At 45.1% G+C, this 22,237-nt stretch overlaps 1 protein-coding gene across 1 annotated transcript in view; it reads left to right on the top strand.

Moving 5' to 3' along the window:
* Positions 1-709: 709 nt before the first annotated feature.
* Positions 710-22,237, top strand: part of LOC311248540 (retinoic acid receptor RXR-alpha-A-like) — a gene marked incomplete at both ends in the record, with an annotated part of 28,794 nt that continues 7,266 nt past the window's right edge. Inside the window, 2 exons of the mRNA XM_084339405.1 lie at positions 710-800; positions 5,188-5,372. Of these exons, the coding sequence (XP_084195531.1) occupies positions 710-800; positions 5,188-5,372 (276 nt within the window). The remainder of the gene's footprint in view (positions 801-5,187; positions 5,373-22,237) is intronic.

The raw sequence follows: 22,237 nt of genomic DNA, 5'->3' as shown, positions 1-22,237 counted from the left end.
TGCTAACCTCCAGCCCCTCACTCTCTCCCCCACCAAGGCTGCTCTCCCTGCTAACCTCCAGCCCCTCACTCTCTCCCCCACCAAGGCTGCTCTCCCTGCTAACCTCCAGCCCCTCACTCTCTCCCCCACCAAGGCTGCTCTCCCTGCTAACCTCCAGCCCCTCACTCTCTCCCCCACCAAGGCTGCTCTCCCTGCTAACCTCCAGCCCCTCACTCTCTCCCCCACCAAGGCTGCTCTCCCTGCTAACCTCCAGCCCCTCACTCTCTCCCCCACCAAGGCTGCTCTCCCTGCTGACCTCCAACCCCTCACTCTCTCCCCCACCGACGTGTGCACCGCACTGAGCAGGACTAATGCATGTAAGGCGGCTGGCCCTGATGGCATCCCCGGCCGAGTGCTCAGGAACAGCACTGAGCAGCTGGCCGAGGTCTTAACTGACATATTCAACCTGTCACTAGCCCAGGCAGTGGTCCCAGTGTGCTTTAAAACCACCAGTGCCCAAACACTCCTCTCCCACAAGCATCAATGACTTCCGCCCCGTTGCACTCATGATCATCCCCATTGTCATGAAGTGCTTCGAGAGGCTGGTCCTGGCTCCCCTCAAATCTGGACTCTCGCCCTCCCTGGACAGACATCAATTGGCCTAACGTGAGTACAGGAGAGCACAGAGGACCATTTCTCCTCAGCGCTACATTCCACCCTCTCCCACCAGGATGAGAGCGATACCCGTGTGAGAATGCTGTTCATGGACTTCAGCTCAGCGTGCAACGCCATCATCCCCTCCAAGCCCATCTCCAAACCCGGTGACCTTGTGGAAACCAAGGACCTCGACATTAACCCCTCTGTCTGCAATTAAATACCTGACTTCCTAAGATGAGATAAGATATTCCTTTATTGATCCCCTTGGGGAAATTCAGGCATCATAGCAGCATGGGGGAGGGGGGGTACAAACACTTTGACGACCGGCTTGGACCCGTCTAATATGGTGCAGGGGACCGCGGAATGTAAACAAACGTGTTGGTTTTGTTTTAACTATATCTATGCTTTATAGTATTGCTATCTGTCCATTCTCATTGTCACTTGAGTGCATAAACCGTGCCTTCATAATGGCTTAAAGAAAATAAAAATCCATCGGTTGGTTGTCATTTTATAGCGTCGTGAATATAAGGTATAACACACTTTCCGTCTAGACTTTTTCCCGGGAGCTTAGATAATAGGCTAAACGTTGGCGCCGTTATATCAAACGCCATTTCTGCTGTATATATACGAATGAAATAAAACAAACTGCGTAGCATCCGGACTATTACAGAGCATCTATGGATGAAATGGGGGCGGCAGGGAACGCCAATTACTATTATTGATTAGCAATATAGTGTGCGTTCAATCAGCCATGTTCACTGATCGATCACGTTACGTTATAAAACAATGTCCAATCCAGCTGTAATTTTGGGTAATATTATCCTACTGTCAGGCCATGTGATCGCCGGCAGCATTTCCTCACCACTCATCGGATTCTGGTAGATCGATATGCACTTTGGCTAATCATAAATCCCATTATTTCACGCTGAAAAAACCGCTCGCCAAACTAATCCAAGATGTTCGGCTGGAATCAGGGAAGTATGATCCGCCCACAGAATTGTAATTAAAATAAAATAAAAAATAATGCACAATGATACTGCAGTGGAGCGATGGCGCCCCTAAGCGGGTTTGGCCGGTACTGCATGTTTCGAAAATCAAATATCTGAAAAGAGGCTGGTAGTGGATCGGGCACCTAGGAAGCGCTATAAATAAGGAATAAAACAATAACAACTCATCACGTATATACTCGTGGCTCTGGTCCACATCGCGCTTTTTCAAAACCCGTATATATACGTGGACGGACGCCATAGTGTTAAGGCTGTCCCCGAAGCCTGTTTTTGGGATTCGAACTTTGTCAGGGTTTTGTGAACGGACGTTCGAACCTTCGTTTTTAATCAAAAAATATATATATATAAATAAATAAAAATAATTTAATAAACCTTTTTTAATTTTAATTATTTTTTTATAAATATACTCAAACTAAATCCTCAATTTGAATAAAGTGATTAATCTGATTAAATTAGTATTTTTTCTTTTATTAAATCGACTTTCCAGCCCCAGACCCAGCCCAGGGAGAAGCCCCAGCCCAACTAAATCAATGAAATCAACTTTCTAATTAATATAACTCATCAGTTTCTTTTAATACTATAATATTAGTGTAGCCTAATCTGTATCTGCAACTGTGAAGAAAAACCCCATTGGTTTAAACAGAATGAATTAAAAAAAAAAATATATATATATATATTTTTTTAAATAAATAATTCGAATGTTGATTTAGAATTCGAATGCCAACGTAACGAACGAAGGTTCGAACGTTTGGGCTCAGCCCTAGTACAGGTACATGTGATAGTAGAAGACATGATACAGGTCATAAAATGATAGTACTGTGGAGAAGTACAAATAAAGATATTATAAAAATAGGCAGTGTAAACAATATAACAATATCATTAACTCTGAGTATGCGCATATATCAAGTAGGCAGTGTAAATAGGTCAAGGTGCAGACTAACAGACTAACTAACAGAAGCCCATTTGTTAGGATAGACAATGTCTTCTACTCCCTCTTCACTCTGAACACCGGCCTCCCGCAAGGCTGCGTGCGGAGCCCCCTCCTCTTCTACTCCCTCTTCACTCTGAACACCGGCGTCCCGCAAGGCTGCGTGCTGAGCCCCCTCCTCTTCTACTCCCTCTTCACCCTGAACACCGGCGTCCCACAAGGCTGCGTGCTGAGCCCCCTCCTCTTCTACTCCCTCTTCACCCTGAACACCGGCGTCCCACAAGGCTGCGTGCTGAGCCCCCTCCTCTTCTACTCCCTCTTCACCCTGAACACCGGCGTCCCACAGGGCTGCGTGCTGAGCCCCCTCCTCTTCTACTCCCTCTTCAACCACGACTGTGCTCCTTTTTTTTATCTACTTTTTCTCCCCATTTTTCTATTTTTCTCCCATCCCAATTTCGTATTATCCAATTCTCCCCTCCCCTGTCTCGAACGTTTCTAGACTATGCCTCCCACTGGTCGGCTGCAGTGAGGACCAAGCCTTGCATCACGTGTCCCCTCCGGTACACGAGGAGGAGGCAGCCGTCGCATCTTTTCACCTGAACAGCGCGATCTCTCAGTGGCGAGGAGTAACGCGTGGGAGGCTCACGCTGCCCCCGATACTTCCTGATTCTGCTGTACAGGCGCACCAACTGACCTGTAGGAGTCGCTGTCCACAACGTCCGATCCCCACCCATCGGCTTTCCCACCCTCTAACACTGCCAATTGTATTAGTATGAACGACCAGCCAAGCCGGAAGCAACGCCGAGAGCTGGGCTCGAACCCAGCATCTCCTGCGTTAGTGGCGAGCGCCTTGCCCACTGCGCCACTTAGCCGCCCTTCCACGACTGTGCTCCTATACACATGGCACCAATACATTATCAAGTTTGCAGACGACACAATGGTGGTGGGTCTCATCAAAAACAATGCTGAGTCAGCCTACAGGAAGGAGGTCCAACACCTGGAGGTGTGGTGCGCTGACAGCAATCTGGCCCTCAACACCCAGAACACCAAGGAGCTCATATACCTGCATATAATCCCTTTTACATATCTGTAGATACTATATCTGTATCTGTACACATCCCTTACCTACTCTTACTAGTTATGCTTCTGTTCTGGCCAGTATGACTTACTACCATAGTGTCTTTATACCTGTATCAGTGTACATTAATATTACAGTGTACTGTAATGTACTATTAATACTAGTACATTAATACTACAACTCTGTACATACATCTGATTAGCACTATTACTCAATAGTACTAATTTATATATTGTATACCCAGTTTACTGATTGATTGATTGAAAACTTTATTAACAGATTGCAGAATGGGTACAGTACAGTACAGCTCAATACATACAATTGTTAAGGGGATGCAGACCAGAGAAAGACTTTAGTCTTGTTTACATCAGGGTCCCCCATTTTCAATTCATCCTAACATATATGACATACAGATAGACAATACTGCTACATCTATACTCTCCTGTACATTGTATATTATTACTATTGTACTTTACTGTTACATTTGCACTCTGGTTGGATGCCAAGCATCTTTTCGTTGCACTGTACTTGTGCTGTATGATGACAATACATTTGAATGTAATCTAATCCAATCTAACATTGAGCCTCTGTATCTGCTCGGCACACAAACTACTTCCTGCGTCTTCCTAGCCAAGCCAATCAAGTGACAGAACCCAACAAGGCTCGGCTTCAACCAGCTTCAGCTTCTGCTATTTACTCATTACATGGTGTGTGTGTGTGTGTGTGTGTGTGTGTGTGTGTGTGTGTGTGTGTGTGTGTGTGTGTGTGTGTGTGTGTGTGTGTGTGTGTGTGTGTGTGTGTGTGTGTGTGTGTGTGTGTGTGTGTGTGTGTGTGTGTGTGTGTGTGTGTGTGTGTGTGTGTGTGTGTGTGTGTGTGTGTGTGTGTGTGTGTGTGTGTGTGTGTGTGTGTGTGTGTGTAGGTGGGGGGGGGGGCTTAAACAAAGTCTCTATTGATCTATATTCAGTCTCTCAAAGCCATTCTGTCACCCAGAGTATCTGGCGACCGGGCGGGGCGCAAATGAGGAGTGACAGGCCATACATTATTTATACGTTCATAAATGATTTCGGTATGAAAGCAGCCGGTTGTTTGTCATTTTACTCTACATGAAAAACACATCTCTTTTGATAGGACGCTGAAGAGGGGTCCTTGAACGCTTTCATACGGCGATGTTGTGCATAATGTAGGTCTAAAGGTCCTAAATGTATTCCATCCCCGGTGCCCAAGCAATTATTGATGATTCAACTCTCTCGGTTATGTTTACCGGCTTCCTACATGCTGGAGGTCATGCACTATTCATATGCGTAGTACAGAGATACACAGAGGCAGGCATGATTTCATATATTCGCAGGCATAAACACACACACACACACATTCATAAAGTGTTTACAGTATATACGCACACGACGTTCACGATTTACATTTCATATGTATAGGTACCTATATCACTTTATGAATTAAAGCATTCACTCAGTGTTCCAGGAGCTTACCAAAGGAAACACACCTGACACTGTGCAAGCAGCAGTAGTGACCGGAACTAGTTTTATTACATGCAGCCGTTCAGGAGGAGCGACAGCGAGCCAAGGAGAGAAGCGAGAGCGAGGTGGAGTCCACCAGCAGCGCCAACGAGGACATGCCGGTGGAGAAGGTGCTGGAGGCGGAGCTGGCCGTGGAGCCCAAGACCGAGACCTACATAGAGACCAACCTCGGCGTGCCGTCCAATTCGGTGAGTTGTTGTTGGTGAAAAAAACGCCATTTGTGTCCCCGTTTACGTCTCTGTTTATTTACGAGTTTATGGCAGATTACAGTCGGCGCTACTGTGTTACTCTGTTACATCATTATGTGTGTGTGTGTGTGTGTGTGTGTGTGTGTGTGTGTGTGTGTGTGTGTGTGTGTGTGTGTGTGTGTGTGTGTGTGTGTGTGTGTGTGTGTGTGAGTGCGTGTGTGTGTGTGTGTGTGTGTGTGTGTGTGTGTGTGCGTCTGTGCGTGCGTGTGTGTGTGTGTTGGGCCCACACTCACATGTAATATACACGCACACACATACACACAGTAGCACGCACACACACGTGCAAAATGGGTGATTTGTTCAGATATAATTTGGGAGGCAAAAAAGGGATTTGCCTGGAATTTCAAGGTAACAAGGGAAATGTATTTCTTGTTTCAACTTGACAACATAAACATTCTAAATACACAATTCCAGTGAAACCGTAGCCAGCTTAGCTAGAAATTCCATAACAATTGTTGATTGATACAAGCATGGAATTTGGTACAGTCATGACCAACAGCGTTCCAAAAATATGTGAATATGGAGCCATCATGGATTTCCAATATGGCGCCAATGGCTGCCATTTTCTTATACATTTTCTTATCAGGGATGGATATTTAATGATGTTGAGGACCTAATTAATTAAATTTAGCCTCAGAATTGAGCTTCAAGTACGGGTCTCATTCTCCAAGGACTTACGACAAAAAGGGCTTTTTCTTAAGGCCATTTGAGACCTTTTTGGGCCGATTTTGGGATTCACCAACCGTCCCAATAAAACATATATAATTAATATTATATTATAATATATTGTCTATATTCATGTCTTGCCCGAAAATGTCTCAAATGGCCCTAAGAGAAAGCCATTTTTGTCGTAAGTCCGTTGGAGAATGAGATGTGTTCAATCAATATTTTTTATCACAATATTTATGAACTTGAAACTTGAACTGAGCTTCAGATCAATGTTTTTGATCAGTTGTGTAAAATAGGCTAACTATTTACAATTTACACTACATTTTACAAAACCTTAAACTTGAAATAAACTTCAGTGAATCATATGTAGTATTGTATGCAGTGAAATGCATAAACCTTTTTATCTTGGTTTTTTGGGAGAGGGAGAGAAAGTTAAAAACGTTTTGAAGTGATGAATAAAATGTGGTTATGAAATGAAGAGAGAGAGAGTTTCTGTCACAACAGCTGCTTTTCACTTGCATTGCAAACACGACCCTTCTTCCATTACATTGGCAGGAGACAGGTGCACAGCTGGACTGGCCTGCATCTGGTAGGCATGTCCAGAAGGATTCATCTACATCAGGGGTGTCAAAGGCGCAGCCCGCGGGCCAATTGCGGCCCGCTGGATGATATTTTGCGGCCCCCTACTTGACATCAAAGTAAATGTGGGACTTGTACAGCACTTTGTTCAACTTTGTCAGTGCTGTAGTGTAAAGTTTAAACCTTTTTAAATCTTAGACAAACTAAACACTTTGCTTTCATGAAATATTGTAAGCAGTCATTTGAGGCTTTATAAAAGCAGCACAATGAACACAAATCTATCAGTGCAGAGTCTGACCTCATCTTAAATAACAAACAGCATTGCTTGTTGTAGTTAACAAAGAGAGGCAGAGTTGATTTTGCAAAAAGAAATTAAAAATATTTGATGCGGCCCAGCCTCACCCAGACTACCTCCAGCGTCCCCCAGGTAAATAGAGTTTGAGACCCCTGATCTACATGGTGAAGGTAGTTCCGGTGTGGACCCCAGCATCTGACCTCCTTGTTGTACTGCTCTCTTAACATGCTCCTCTGAGGCAGCCTATGTTGGAGGGTTTGACTGCATGTTGACTGTGCCTCTTTGCAAACGGCTTCCTCCTTGCGTTCGGTCATAGAGCAGGACGATAAACCTCTCAATCATGGCCATTACCTCGTGTGGTATGTCATCGTGTGGTATGTCATCCGTGTGGTATGTCACCGTGTGGTATGTCATCCGGGGCAGAAGGTAGCCTCAACAGGGCTTGTGTAAAGCTCAGGAAAGACAGCCCAATACAGCCCATGCATGCGAGGGCTGTGTGTGTGTGTGTGTGGGTCATGAGCAGATAACAGGGACTCTTAAAAGTTATCCATGAAATGGACAACCACTAGACTGCTTACGCAGATATTTTAGGAGAGGGGAAAAATTAAACAACAGAAAACAACCTTTACAGGTGGAAACCTCAAAGTGAGTAATTAAGAAAATAAATCAAGTCCCAAAAAACAGGATTACTCTCAATAAAGAGGTATAGTATAAAAGTAAATAAGCCACAAGGACACCTCCTAATAAAGGAGTTTATATTGGAAAAAGTTAAACAATAAACTTCCACTAAGGAAGTTTATGTGTAGAATCACGTGAGTAGCCTAAAATAAGAATGACTACCATAAAGCTCAGTTCTGAATCAGAGATCAGACTACACTTAAATATAATGAGCGTGACCAAAAGGACAGCCAACACTAGGAAAATGAAAAAGCAGTTGACACTGCGATCTCCAAACTTAAATAGACTCCACATGGCCATAGGCACAGCTGCACTGCATCAGGTGCAATCAAGCCCACACACCTGCCGACCCATGAGGCAATTAACCACAGGGAACAGGAATTGACAGCTATCCCTCACAGAGAGGTGAAATAAAGCAAAAATAGACAGCTGTCCCTCACAGAAAGGTGAAATAAGGCAAAAACCATGACAATGCAGTCTTCTTCTCATGATCAGCAAGGCTCAATACAGTGTCACAGCCCGTCAATGCATGGAACACTGGAACTGCACAGGCTTTCTCAGGCCCTAGCCCTGCAGCAATTCCATGGGCTGTGTGATGCAACCGGATAGGTAAATTATTAGGGGTGGGACGATACATCGAGGGGGGGGGGCGCTTCTCCCTTTCTGTGTGTGTGCGTGTTCGCGTCCCATCTCTGGTCTTTGGAAAGACCAGATGAAGTCAGAGGAGTATATATTGATAGTATTTACTGAGGATGGACAGATATATCAAAACGTGGCACTTTACAGTGAACAGGAGGTCTATTTATATTAAAAACAATAGATTGTTTTTCATTTAAATGTCTGGAAGAGCTCAAAAATCAAAATGTCAAGTGACATTTTTCGTTGCCTTTTTTTAATTGATCTAAATGTTACCGACTGTGTTGAATGGGCATATGATATCGTCTCATATCGATCGCAGGCACCTGAATCGAATCGTATCATATCGTATCGTGGCAGACTTTGTGATATCGGCAAATATCGTATCGTTGTCCAAAGAATCGATATCATATGGTATCGTGATGAAACTGGTGATTCCCAGCCTTATAAATGATGCGTGTGTGTGGTTGATAGACATTTATTGTTAAACCATTGCCAATCAAATACAATTTCAGGCGCAGGGGTTTGGCAGAGGACTTGACTTCTCTGGCCAGGAGTAGAGCCAAGCTTCCCTACAATTATGTGAGCTTGCCTCTTAAGCTTTCTGGGGTTGTGGGGAGGGGAGTACAGGTGAAACAAAGATAATAGGGTGTGAGGGGAGGATAAGGGTAGAGGAGGGGGTGTGAACAGAGACCTCAGAAGATAACTTCCACAGCTGCTAGGTATCGAAAACTCTTTCCAGTTCCAAAAACGTCAACCAAAGCTCATGTTCTGGCTGTAGACCCTGAACCACTGCCACAGCCAGCACAGGTTGAATCGTGATTTTCTGATGGCCATTTCCTGCTGCATGGGCCATGTAATAACAACATGAGATTAACATGATTGAATGACGGATCTGGAAGGAGTGGCTTGCTGAGGACTTTCACATCATCTTCTGCACAAACCATTTGAGTAGAGCATTGGAGAGTGAGCTGAACAACTCACTCTTGTTGCTGTCAACTCAGAGAAAGTCTCGCCAGTTCCTGCGAACGGCTGCGGTACCTTCCGCGCGTCTCTGCACCCCTTTCCAGGGGTGTAAAAAGTACCCAGAAATTATACTTGGGTACCGTCTCAAGATCGTACTCAAGTAAAAGTCAGAGTATCTGGCTAAAAACACACTTGAGTAAAAGTAAAAAAAAAAAAAAAAATTTATACTTTTAAAAGTACTAAAAACTAAAAGGAAAAACTTTTTTTCTGACTGTCTATTCTTCTGATAGCACGTGTTTAATCAAAGATCCCCGCTTTCTAGTCTTGCACAAGGACCAATCAGCATGGGTATGGGCGGGTACATTTTCCAATGATGGGGATTTGATTGGCTGTTTTTAAATAAAGGTGCGGCCGCAGGATTAATAACGTTAACGTTAGTTCGGCCAGAGAAACAAATATACTAATTAAAATAGTTGGACCTGCGAGATTTGTACTTTGTATTTTGTAGGTCTGCATTTTAAATGTAAGGAGTAAAAAGTATGTTTTTTTTCTCTGAAATGTAATTGAGTAAAAGTGCAAGTATACACACATAATAATACTCGAATAAAGTACAAATCCCCTAAAACAGTACTTAAGTATTGTAACTCGAGTACTTTACACCCCTGCCCCTTTCCCACGCTTCGCTCTTGCAGCAGCTCTCAAATAGCCGCCCCACACCAGGTAAAGCCTATGATGGCTGATAGGTATCAAATGATAGCTGCCCCATCTACAATAGTGCAGGTAACATTGGGGCTGTCAAATTAAAGATGAAAAGAAGAAATGAAAGAAGATTACTCTTCTGCCCCAGGGCGGAGGAGACTTCTCCCATCAGACAGTGCTGGGGGGACGTAGTTGGTTCTTGTGTCGAAAAAGAACTCATCAAGGCTTCCATCTCTGGTCTGGCGAGCAAAGTATACCCTTGAAAAGAGCTGCATGTCTTGTTTGAGAGAGAGACCATTTGCTGCTTTTTTGACATGGTTGAAGTACTGAACACTTTTGCTTCTTGGAATGGTATCATCATCCAGTGGCTTTGTTCTTTCAACAAGGCATTCTCTAGCGGAAGCTTCAAATTGGTGCTCTCCTATCTTCCTCACCTTGCAGAGTGCCTCGACAGCTGAGGGCCCAGCTATTTCCTTCGAGAGTGGAGCGCAATTAGGTCCTTGCTTTCCTCTTCAAAGGGGTTTTTCAAGCTGTTCCATTGCACTGTTCCAGAGAACGGACGTCATGGATGAACAAGACCTGGACACTCGTTGTTAGGTCATGGGGGGACGTGTGTCATCTGATCTTCCACATTTCTTGGAGCTATAGTCTCAAACTCCTGGGCCCTCATTTATCAATGCTGCGTACGCACAGATATGTGCGTAAAAACCGTGCGTACGATCATTTCTAAGCAAAGTGTGGGATTTATCAATATGAACGTGTGCTTGAGATTGTGCGTACGTCTACGCACACCTCCGACCGTGCGTACATGATGGCACCAAGCGGTAGAATAGGAAAACGGCAACAGACGGAATAAGCTTCCATGCATTCGTTTCAACAGCGACGTGTTCGGTATGACTCATAATAATTAATTATAGTTAATTGTAAAATAGAGACATGAGTGTAATTATTGTCAAACCCTATAAATAGCTCAGTGGCCTCGTCGTGGGTAGAGTGTCCGCCCTGAGTTCGGGAGGCTGGGAGTTCAAGCCCCGGCCGAGTCATACCAAAGACTATTTAAAAATGGTACCCATAGCCTCCCTGCTTGACACTCAGCATCAAGGGTTGGTTTGGGGGGAAGTCCTTGCGACATACTAGCGTCATGTCCAAGGGGTGTACTTGTACATCAAGCTGCCTCACGCTACGGAAACAGGAGATAGGCTCCTGCCCCATGTGCCGTTACGGCTCGAGAACCATTGGTTCTCAAAGGCAAAACTTCTTCTATAAATAGCATTTGGAATAGGTAATTCCAAATGAATGCAGCATGGGTTATCTTGCGTTATCGGAAGAGTTGTCTCGGGGTGCGCTCCGCGGGGAGCTGTTTTCAGATATATGGCAGTCTATTTGCAGAGAGAACATAAGTAGAGTCTGCTACCCGAGACACATTCTCCTTGATTTGTACTGCAATTTGGGACCCAAATTGGAGCGTGGAACAAAACGCACAAATGCCATCCCTGTGCACATTCAAGTCCTCTCCACCCTGGGATTTTTGACCACCGCCATGGTCCAGCGTGATATTGGAGGTGGATCGGGCATTTCCCAACCCTCCATGGGCAGCATTATGTCTGCAGTGTTGGATGTCATAATTTCCCTATAATTTCCCCAACCCCCAACTACATAAATACCCATATATCAATAATAACAGCAGGCCGAGGTCAAGAGACGATTTTACGCAAGGTTACCTAACATCATCGGAGCAATAGACTGTACCCATGTAGCTGTCAAAGCTCCATCAATAAACAAATTCAGTTATGTGAATAGAACGGGATTCCACTCAGTCAATGTACAGATAATGTGCGATGCGCATTTGGCTGATAATGTTGTTGCCGGTGGTCGGGAGGAACGCGACTCAATTCAGGCCTAATTGTATTTAATTCAAGTGTAATGTTATTACTGGGGTATCTGTAATTAAAATATCACTTAAATGCAGGTGATCGGGGTTATCCACTGAAGCCATGGTTAATGACTCTGACCAACCCAACGACCCAACAGGAGCGCAATTATAACAGGCTCACGCGAGCACAAGAGGCATTGTAGAGCGCAGTTGGCCTGCTGGAAGCAGCAATTCAGTCGAGGATGATACAGCAGTTTTAAGTAAGTCTACCCTTGCAAGGTCTTAATTTAACTTGAAAAAACCTCAACGAAAAAAGGCATATATTTTGCGGTATATGGCAAACGCAAGCGCAAAATAGTGGTTACGAGTTTTTATTCTCCATTGGGTTGCACAGGTAGCAATGTGCTTCAGCGACTCTTTCATTTCAGTCATTACAGTGCAAATGTCGGGTCAGCTTGTCATTTATTTCTGTAAATGTGCTGGTTCTGTAGGACTGCGTCAGTCAACATCCTTGGCTCCCGGCGCACAGATGATAGTCTGGACGCGTCTAGTTTTTTACCAACATGTCACATGACCAGAAACGTCAGTGGCCAATCAGATCGCACCAGAAACGTCAGTGGCCAATCAGATCACAGAACGCGAACGCGGAACTGGAAATGGGTTGGTAAAAAACTAGACGCAGTCTGGACGCTCCCTCCTCCTCAGCAGAGTTGAAATTGACAACTTCATTGGATTTATTTATTCTCAAAAAATATCTATAATCATACGATTAAATATTGTTTAAAATAAAAAGCTAAATACTATTTATTTTGTGTGTCATGTTTCCAAATAAGATTGTTCACAAAGGAAAATGCTTTATACGTTCAATTTGTTGGTTAGACCTCCGTGATCAATCTCGCTCTCAGTGAAGTTTCTCATTTTAGTTCGCTTAGCCACATTCCACAAACAGGCATGTTCCCATGGGTGTGTTTAATTACCATTATGGTTGATTCGAGGCGGTTCTGTATGCAAATACTTAGGATCATGCACGAGCATAGATGGTAAGAACAATTGGTATTTATCAACACGGAGTGTGCGTAAGACCTGTGTACGCAGGTTTGATAAATCCCGATTTTTCTGTGCGTAGAGACATTCTAAATTCCGCTCGTATGAAAATAGAACACTTTCTACGCATTATTTATAAATGAGGGCCCTTTGACATTTTCTTCGACATTGTCTGGCAGTAAAGGCAAAGGGGTTATCCTTTTACTGCAGAGACACACATTGAGGTATGGGATACAACTAGGTTCAGATGTAAAATTGACCTACACCTAGCCCATTTGTTCATCCAGTGTAATTTAATACCTGTGCAATCTGTACATCATCCGAGTAACTACAGAAAGTTATGTTACTCTTGGCTTGCACATCCTGTTAATTCAGGTGCGGCTATCTAACTAGTAACTACATCTATATATGCATAATATTAATTAGATGTGGGACTAACATTAGATAGCATTTAGGAAACTAAACAAGCACCACAAGCAGTAGATTCAGAAATAATGGCATTAATGCAAAGTGTATTTAGCTGACGCTGAACCCCCATGCTGGGTTTCACAGCAGTGATGACACCAGTGTGCCCTGGCTGTGCTTCCACATCCACTCTATTACATCGTCTGTAACACATGACCACTAGTACAATAATTATTCCTCATTTTGTAGTAATTCATAATAATTCTCTTGAAAGAAAATAAAAAGGTGATCATCTTGAATTGTGAGATAGAGGGAGGCTTCTCTGCTATTCTAAAGTTCCATATTCCAATTCTCCATCTTAGAACATGTATGATTTGACACTGAGATAATTCATATCTGACTAATCTACAAACTTTTTTGCAATTCAATTTTCATACCAATCATGGCCACCACCTTGAAAAATGTATCATTCAAATTGCAATTCCCAGGAACTATGTATGGTAGATAAATTGAACAAATGTTGTCCTCAATATAATTAAATATCCATCCCTGATAAGAACAATTATCAGAAAGGAGTTATCATTGGTGGCCATTTTTTTAAAAGGTCAGGATGGCTCCATATCCACATGTTTTTGGAATGCATTTGGCCATAACTGTACAAAATGTCAACTAAATGAACAATTGTTATGGTTATATGCAACACTATAAGGAGAGTGGGCAGTCCAATCCCCTCAGCATGTTCTACGTTGACACTGTAGCAAGGCTGAGAGAGAGACAGAGTAGAGGAGACACCGGAGAGAAGCTTCTTTATTGAGACAGTAGGAAGGCTGAGAGAGAGACAGAGTAGGGGAGACACAGGAGAGACGGTTCTTTATTGAGATAGTAGGGAGGCTGAGAGAGAGAGACAGAGTAGGGGAGACACCGGAGAGAAGCTTCTTTGTTGAGACAGTAGGAAGGCTGAGAGAGAGAGACAGAGTAGAGAAGACACAGGAGAGAAGCTTCTTTATTGAGACAGTAGGAAGGCTGAGAGAGAGAGACAGAGTAGGGGGGACACAGGAGAAAAGCTTCTTTATTGAGACAGTAGGAAGGCTGAGAGAGAGAGACAGAGTAGGGGAGACACAGGAGAAAAGCTTCTTTATTGAGACAGTAGGAAGGCTGAGAGAGAGAGACAGAGGAGAGGAGACACAGGAGAGGTTTTTTATTGAGACAGTAGCCAGGCTAAGAGAGAGACAGAGTAGGGGAGACACAGGAGAGACGGTTCTTTATTGAGACAGTAGGAAGGCTGAGAGAGAGAGACAGAGTAGGGGGGACACAGGAGAAAAGCTTCTTTATTGAGACAGTAGGAAGGCTGAGAGAGAGAGACAGAGTAGGGGAGACACAGGAGAAAAGCTTCTTTATTGAGACAGTAGGAAGGCTGAGAGAGAGAGACAGAGGAGAGGAGACACAGGAGAGGTTTTTTATTGAGACAGTAGCCAGGCTAAGAGAGAGACAGAGTAGGGGAGACACAGGAGAGACGGTTCTTTATTGAGACAGTAGGAAGGCTGAGAGAGAGAGAGTGAGTAGGGGAGACACAGGCGACAAGGTTCTTTGTTGAGACAGTAGGAAGGCTGAGAGAGAGACAGAGTAGGGGAGACACAGGTGACAAGGTTCTTTGTTGAGACAGTAGGAAGGCTGAGAGGGAGACAGATAAGAGGGGACACAGGAGAGAATGTTCTTTATTGAGACAGTAGCAAGGCTGAGAGAGAGACAGAGTAGGGGAGACACAGGAGAAAAGCTTCTTTATTGAGACAGTAGCCAGGCTGAGAGAGAGACAGAGCAGAGGAGACACAGGAGAGAAGGTTCTTTATTGAGACAGTAGGGAGGCTGAGAGAGAGAGACAGAGTAGGGGAGACACAGGAGAGAAGGTTCTTTAATGAGACAGTAGCCAGGCTGAGAGAGAGACAGAGTAGAGGAGACACAGGAGAGAAGGTTCTTTAATGAGACAGTAGCCAGGCTGAGAGAGAGAGACAGAGTAGAGGAGACACAGAAGAGAAGGTTCTTTAATGAGACAGTAGCCAGGCTGAGAGAGAGAGACAGAGTAGAGGAGACACAGGAGAGAAGGTTCTTTAATGAGACAGTAGGAAGGCTGAGAGAGAGACAGAGTAGAGGGGACACAGGATAGAAGGTTCTTTATTGAGACAGTAGGAAGGCTGAGAGAGAGAGACAGAGTAGGGGAGACACAGGAGAGAAGGTTCTTTATTGAGACAGTAGCCAGGCTGAGAGAGAGACAGAGTAGAGGAGACACAGAAGAGAAGGTTCTTTAATGAGACAGTAGCCAGGCTGAGAGAGAGAGACAGAGTAGGGGAGACACCGGAGAGAAGGTTCTTTAATGAGACAGTAGCCAGGCTGAGAGGGAGGCAGAGTAGAGGAGACACAGGAGATAAGGTTATTTATTGAGACAGTAGCAAGGCTGAGAGAGAGACAGAGTAGGGGAGACACAGAAGAGCAAGTCCAGCCATAATTAAATTCCTGGTCAGCAGGGACATACAGTTCATGGGTCCAGAGGCGAGGGCCCCAACCACTACACCATCCACAGGCAAAATGCAATTAATTGTTTTGTGCTAACAAGAGGATTGTCAAACCCTTTGAATCTCCCTATACCACCACCACCACCACCACCACCCACCCAAAAACAAATAAACTACATATATGTCATTGAAAATACTTTACACCCACTCTGCATACAATATCTTTACCTCATGTTGCATCAATGTAGTAGTGCTATTATACATATTGGGGAGGTAATTGAGAGGGGTGCCATAGTTTCCATCATTCAGGTAATAGTGGTGGAACGATATATCTGTCCAGCCCTATTCTAGATGTCCTCTGTGCCCTAAACGATTTGCATAGGCTAATATTGGCATGGATGCTTCTGATAAGGTGTTTGACGAGCACTTCCTTAGCATAGGGAACTGTGGCAAAAGTGGGAATTAGATTGCTGTCTGTGTTTATTCCTTAAATCGACTGGAGTGTTTCTTTTTTTTTATCCACTTTTTCTCCCATTTTTCTATATTTTCTCCCATCCCAATTTCATATCATCCAATTCAACCCTCCCCTGTCACGAACGCTGTTTCTTGCCTCCCACAAGCCGGCTGCAATGTGGACTAAGTCCTACATAGCACAAGTCCCCTCCGGTACTTGAGGTAACAGCAGTCGCATCTTTTCACCTGCGCAGCTCGATCTCTCAGTGGCGAGGAGTAATGCGTGGGAGGCTCACGCTGCCCCGACACTTCCTGATTCTACTGCGCAGGCGCACCAACCGACCTGTAGGAGTCGCTGTCCACAACGCCCGATCCCCACCCATTAGTTTCCCACCCCCTAATACGGCCAATGTGTATTAGTATGAACGACCAGCTAAACTGAAAGCAAATGTGGAGCGCTGGGCTCGAACAGGCGAGCCCAGCGTCTCCAGTTTTCGTGGCGAGCGCCTTGCCCACTACGCCACGTAGCCGCCCGTGAGTGTTTCTTTTTATAACTGGGGTCTAGCTGAATTTGGCAGGAAGGTCTACAGGCACAGATGCTGGCTTGGAGGGAGATAAATGACAAGCGTGGGTAGTCGATCATCCCTCCCTTATCATTCCACCCCTAGTCCCTTGGGAGGTGACTACTGCTGTCTTGGCTAGATGGAATACAGCTCTGCATGGAACTAAGCTTTAGCCGGTATCACTCAAAATCACTATATCTTCAGTAAGGATTCGGGTTAAGGGTTTTAACATTATCTTTCATGACAACGGTAGATGGCTGGCTTGTATTTTGCTCTTACCTCCTGAAGTCTCCTGTATCCCCTCTAGACACACCCTGCTCCAGGCTGCTAGTTCACCTGTTCACCTCACGTGGTTACCTACCCCGGGCTACTCTCCCTGTCTGTCCAAGAGGAGACCGGGAATGATGAATAATGAAACATGCAACATCCCACCAAGCCTCCGCTCTTTCTCAGGAATTCTACCCTGAACAAGAGACAAGAGGAGCTGTGCAGTAGCCTGCTGAAGCAGGGGAGGGAGGGAGGGAGGGAGGGAGGGAGGGAGGGAGGGAGGGAGATGGGGAGGGAAGGAGGGAGGGAGAGAGAGGGGGAGGGAGGGAGGGGGAGGGAGGGAGGGAGAGAGAGAGAGAGAGAGAGAGAGAGAGAGAGAGAGAGAGAGAGAGAGAGAGAGAGGGAGGGAGGGAGATTGGGAGGGAAGGAGGGAGGGAGAGAGAGAGAGGGGGGGAGGGACAGAGAGAGAGAGAGGGAGGGAGGGAGAGAGCGGGAGGGAGGGAGAGAGGGGGAGGGAGAGAGGGAGGAAGGAAGACTACTTCACTACTATGCAGTCAAAATAAGGCACTCAAATTCAGCACTGCTAGACGAAACAATACCACTTACCCTTAGCTGCCAGGTGTACCTCTCCTGCTGACGTGTACACAATTTGTAAGTCGCTTTGGATGAAAGTGTCTAAGCTAAATGACTAAATGTCAAATGTAAATGTAGAAAGAGAGGGAGTGAGGCATGGAGAGAGGGAGAGGGAGGGATGGAGAGAGGGAGAGGGAGGGAGGGAGAAAGAGAGAGAGGGAGGGATGGAGAAAGAGAGAGAGGGAGGGAGGGAGGGAGGGAGGGAGGGAGGGAGGGAGGGAGGGAGGGAGGGAGGGAGAGGGATGGAGAGAGAATCAGGCCTTCTTCTGGGACTCATCTGCTTCAGGGCAATGGGAAATGTCCCGTGAAGTGAAGGTAGAAATGTGAAGGCTGGTTATGTGAGTAAATGGGAGCTATTTTTGGGTCAGATGGAAACGTAGGAGATGGGTGTTGACATAAGGGGGGAGGCGTGCTGGTGATGGGGAGGTGGGGGGGGGAGTCTCAGGGGAGTGGCTGGCTGCAGCTCAGACACACTAAAGCACTCTGTGTGTTTGGCCTGACAACCCCCGCTGGGGTCCTCATCGCCGGCCACCTGCATGCATGGCTGAGCGGGCCCAACCGCACCACTAGGGGGCGCAGGCGAAGAGAACAGATAAAATAGCTTTGATAACGCTGTGCCTGTCAATCATCTCAGTAATTAGGTACCCGGTACAGATGGTGTCCCGTTGTTCCGTTATGGTTTTCTACTTCGTTTTCTGAACATTATTTGAGTTCTCGGCACTTCTTAGACCAGTGGCGACCCCTAGGGGTTGAGTTAGGTCCCCCCCTATAGCCCAACAAGAGAATACATAATGACTGTGTGAAGTGATCATGGGTTTCACTTTCTAGTGTTATCTCAGCTAGAGAAACCATCTCAGATGTGGGTGATTAGAGACTAACTCTAATCAAATAGGGGTCCAAAAAAGCCTAATTCATATAAACGTGGGGGTCGTTGACATGGAAAAGGTCGAGGACCATTCATTCCAGTTGCAAGACCAGTGTCATATTTTTGGGATATTTTTCTCAGGGGGGGCGTCCGTCGGTATTGAAATGCGTCCTCCTCCCCGTGCAGCATCCCCAGGTCAGGCAGGTCGTCGTGGCCACGAGGACCCCCCCTCTTGTCAGCATCCCATCCCCATGTCTCCCCCACCCCCCACCCCTGCGAGGGGCTCCTTTGGAGAGCATTGCCCCGTGGGATAATTAATCACAGGGCCCCGGGACCGTGAGTGCACACCATGAATGGGCCTCCGCCACCGTCTAATGGCCGGGGTCTGGCCTAGCTGAATAAAGTGTGTTTATCTCATGGTGACCTACAACACGAGTTAAACAGGCGTTAGTAATGTGTGCCTCCAGTCAGACAAGGAAAAGCCTTCTTTCAAGGAGGAGGGGGAGAGAGAGGAGGACGCACTGTCACACCGGGGTGCTTCTCTTTCCCTCCTCCCCTCTCTCTCTCTCTCTCTCTCTCTCTCTCTCTCTCTCTCTCTCTCTCTCTCTCTCACTTATTTCTCTGTTTTTTCTCTGTCACTCTCTCTCTGTGTCACTTTCTCTCTCTCTCTCTTCTTTCTCTGTTTTTTCTCTGTCACTCTCTCTCTGCCAGTCTCTCTATGTATCTCTCTGTCAATCTCTACATCTCTCTCTGTCAGTCTCTCTGTCAGTCTCTACATCTCTCTCTGTCACTCTCTGTCTCTCTGTCAGTCTCTCTACATCTCTCTCTCTGTCAGTATCTCTATGTCTCTCTATCAGTCTCTCTACATCTCTCTCTCTGTCAGTATCTCTATGTCTCTATCAGTCTCTCTATGTCTCTTTCTCTCTGTCAGTCTCTACATCTCTCTCTCTGTCGGTCTCTGTCTCTCTCTCTCTGTCAGTCTATCTATGTCTCTCTATGTCTCTCTCTCTGTCAGTCTCTCTATGTCTCTCTCTCTGTCAATATATCTATGTCTCTTTCTCTCTGTCAGTCTCTCTATGTCTCTTTCTCTCTGTCTCTTTCTCTCTCTGTCAGTCTCTCCATGTCTCTCTCTCTGTCAGTCTCTCTTGTCTCTGTCTCTTTCTCTCTGTCAGTCTCTCTCTGTCTCTTTCTCTCTGTCAGTATATCTGTGTCTCTTTCTCTCTGTCAGTATATCTGTGTCTCTTTCTCTCTGTCAGTATCTCTGTGTCTCTTTCTCTCTGTCAGTATATCTGTGTCTCTTTCTCTCTGTCAGTATATCTGTGTCTCTTTCTCTCTGTCAGTATCTCTGTGTCTCTTTCTCTCTCTGTCAGTATCTCTGTGTCTCTTTCTCTCTGTCAGTATCTCTGTGTCTCTTTCTCTCTGTCAGTATATCTGTGTCTCTTTCTCTCTGTCAGTATCTCTATGTCTCTTTCTCTCTGTCAGTCTCTCTATGTCTCTTTCTCTCTGTCAGTATATCTGTGTCTCTTTCTCTCTGTCAGTATATCTGTGTCTCTTTCTCTCTGTCAGTATATCTGTGTCTCTTTCTCTCTGTCAGTATATCTGTGTCTCTTTCTCTCTGTCAGTATCTCTGTGTCTCTTTCTCTCTGTCAGTATCTCTGTGTCTCTTTCTCTCTCTGTCAGTCTCTCTATGTCTCTTTCTCTATGTCTTTTTCTCTGTCCTGCTCTCATATGTCTCTATACCTCTGGCAGGTTGTTCTACCATCCATGTGATGTTAAATATTTCAGTTTGAATCCACATTATCTTTATCCTTATTTAGAGTGCTAATATTATGTAGAAGATTACCCAATGAATCTATCCCCACTCAATGTTTTTATTTCTTATAAGAAGTAGGACACCGAGCAGTTATTTTTCCATTCTGATCCATACTGTATGAGTAACCAAATTATCGTCGTCGTCACGCCAGCATAGTGTGGTTCAAGCCGAATAATGAAAAATTGAAAAGGAAATCTTTTGTCTCCCCTGCCTCGATGAAAATTTCAGAGGACAGTATGCAGGCCTGGCATTTCTCTAAGCTGCCAGAATGGGCAGCCGTTGTTATAGAGAGCATGAAACGGCTATGAGCCTCTGATTTGGCAGGGAGCAAAGACAATGTTGTTTGTGGCTGGCATTAAAAAGACGTCCTCGACGGGGCTCTCGCCGCTAAAACCCAGTCGCTCATGCTCTTTCTGTCTCTCGCTCACTCAGTCACTACCTCGGAAGATAGTTTCCCCTCTCAAACGTCCCTTCTCCTATTGTTTCCTAAGAGGGGAGGGGAAGAGGGAGTAGGCCTAATAGCCTATGTCATGATAGCCTGTGTCGCATCTATAGTGCATGTTGTGAGTTGGTCCCCGCTGGCGTGTTGCACAGTCACACTAGTGTCCTCTAGTTGATGTGATTCTCTCACGGGTCATAGCTGTCTCCTCCACAGTACTCCCCTCTTTTTTTCGCCACTTCTTCTTTGCGTTCAAATTCTTGTTACTCATCCAATGTTCGCCGGTTCTGGTGGACCCACAACAACATCACTGGGATGTTAAAAACAATCAAGCCAATTCAGGTAAAAGAATTAAAGAAAATACACAACAGATGTTAACTTTATCTCTAATTACAAACAATCTAGACAGCATGTACAGTATGGTTAATGTTTTCCATTTACCTCTGCAACATTAAGTGCTATTTGTTTTTTGTGAGAAACAAATAGCAGAAAATAATCCATTATAATCAAGACATGAATAAATGGAATAAATCATGTTTATCTTGAAGACTATGAATGAAACAAGGTGGAGGCAGACAGTGAAGGAACACGGTGAACTGTTTTGTTTAATTCTTACCATGTTTACTTGTTTTCACCTACAGTTTCCACATGTTAGGGTCCAGCGAGCACCACGTATGGAAATGTGTTATCCCTTTCACTACCACACTACAGAAGGTTATCCCTTTCACTACCACACTACAGAAGGTTATCCCTTTCACTACCACACTACAGAAGGTTATCCCTTTCACTACCACACTACAGAAGGTTATCCCTTTCACTACCACACTACAGACGGTTATCCCTTTCACTACCACACTACAGAAGGTTAACCCTTTCACTACCACACTACAGAAGGTTAACCCTTTCACTACCACACTACAGAAGGTTAACCCTTTCACTACCACACTACAGAAGGTTAACCCTTTCACTACCACACTACAGAAGGTTAACCCTTTCACTACCACACTACAGAAGGTTAACCCTTTCACTACCACACTACAGAAGGTTAACCCTTTCACTACCACACTACAGAAGGTTATCCCTTTCACTACAGAAGGTTAACCCTTTCACTACCACACGACAGACGGTTATCCCTTTCACTACCACACTACAGAAGGTTATCCCTTTCACTACCACACTACATACGGTTAACCCTTTCACTACCACACAACAGACTGTTATCCCTTTCACTACCACACTACAGACGGTTATCCCGTTCACTACCACACTACATACGGTTATCCCGTTCACTACCACACTACATACGGTTAACCCTTTCACTACCACACTACAGAAGGTTATCCCTTTCACTACCACACTACAGAAGGTTTTAAACCCTTTCACTACCACACTACAGACGGTTATCCCTTTCACTACCACAC

The sequence above is a fragment of the Notolepis coatsorum genome, assembly GCF_963971535.1.
Source record: "Notolepis coatsorum genome assembly, contig: SCAFFOLD_2121, whole genome shotgun sequence".
Classification (NCBI taxonomy): Eukaryota; Metazoa; Chordata; class Actinopteri; order Aulopiformes; family Paralepididae; genus Notolepis; species Notolepis coatsorum.
Note: the sequence above shows the minus strand (reverse complement) of the source record. Positions and strands in the feature narration are given on the sequence as shown.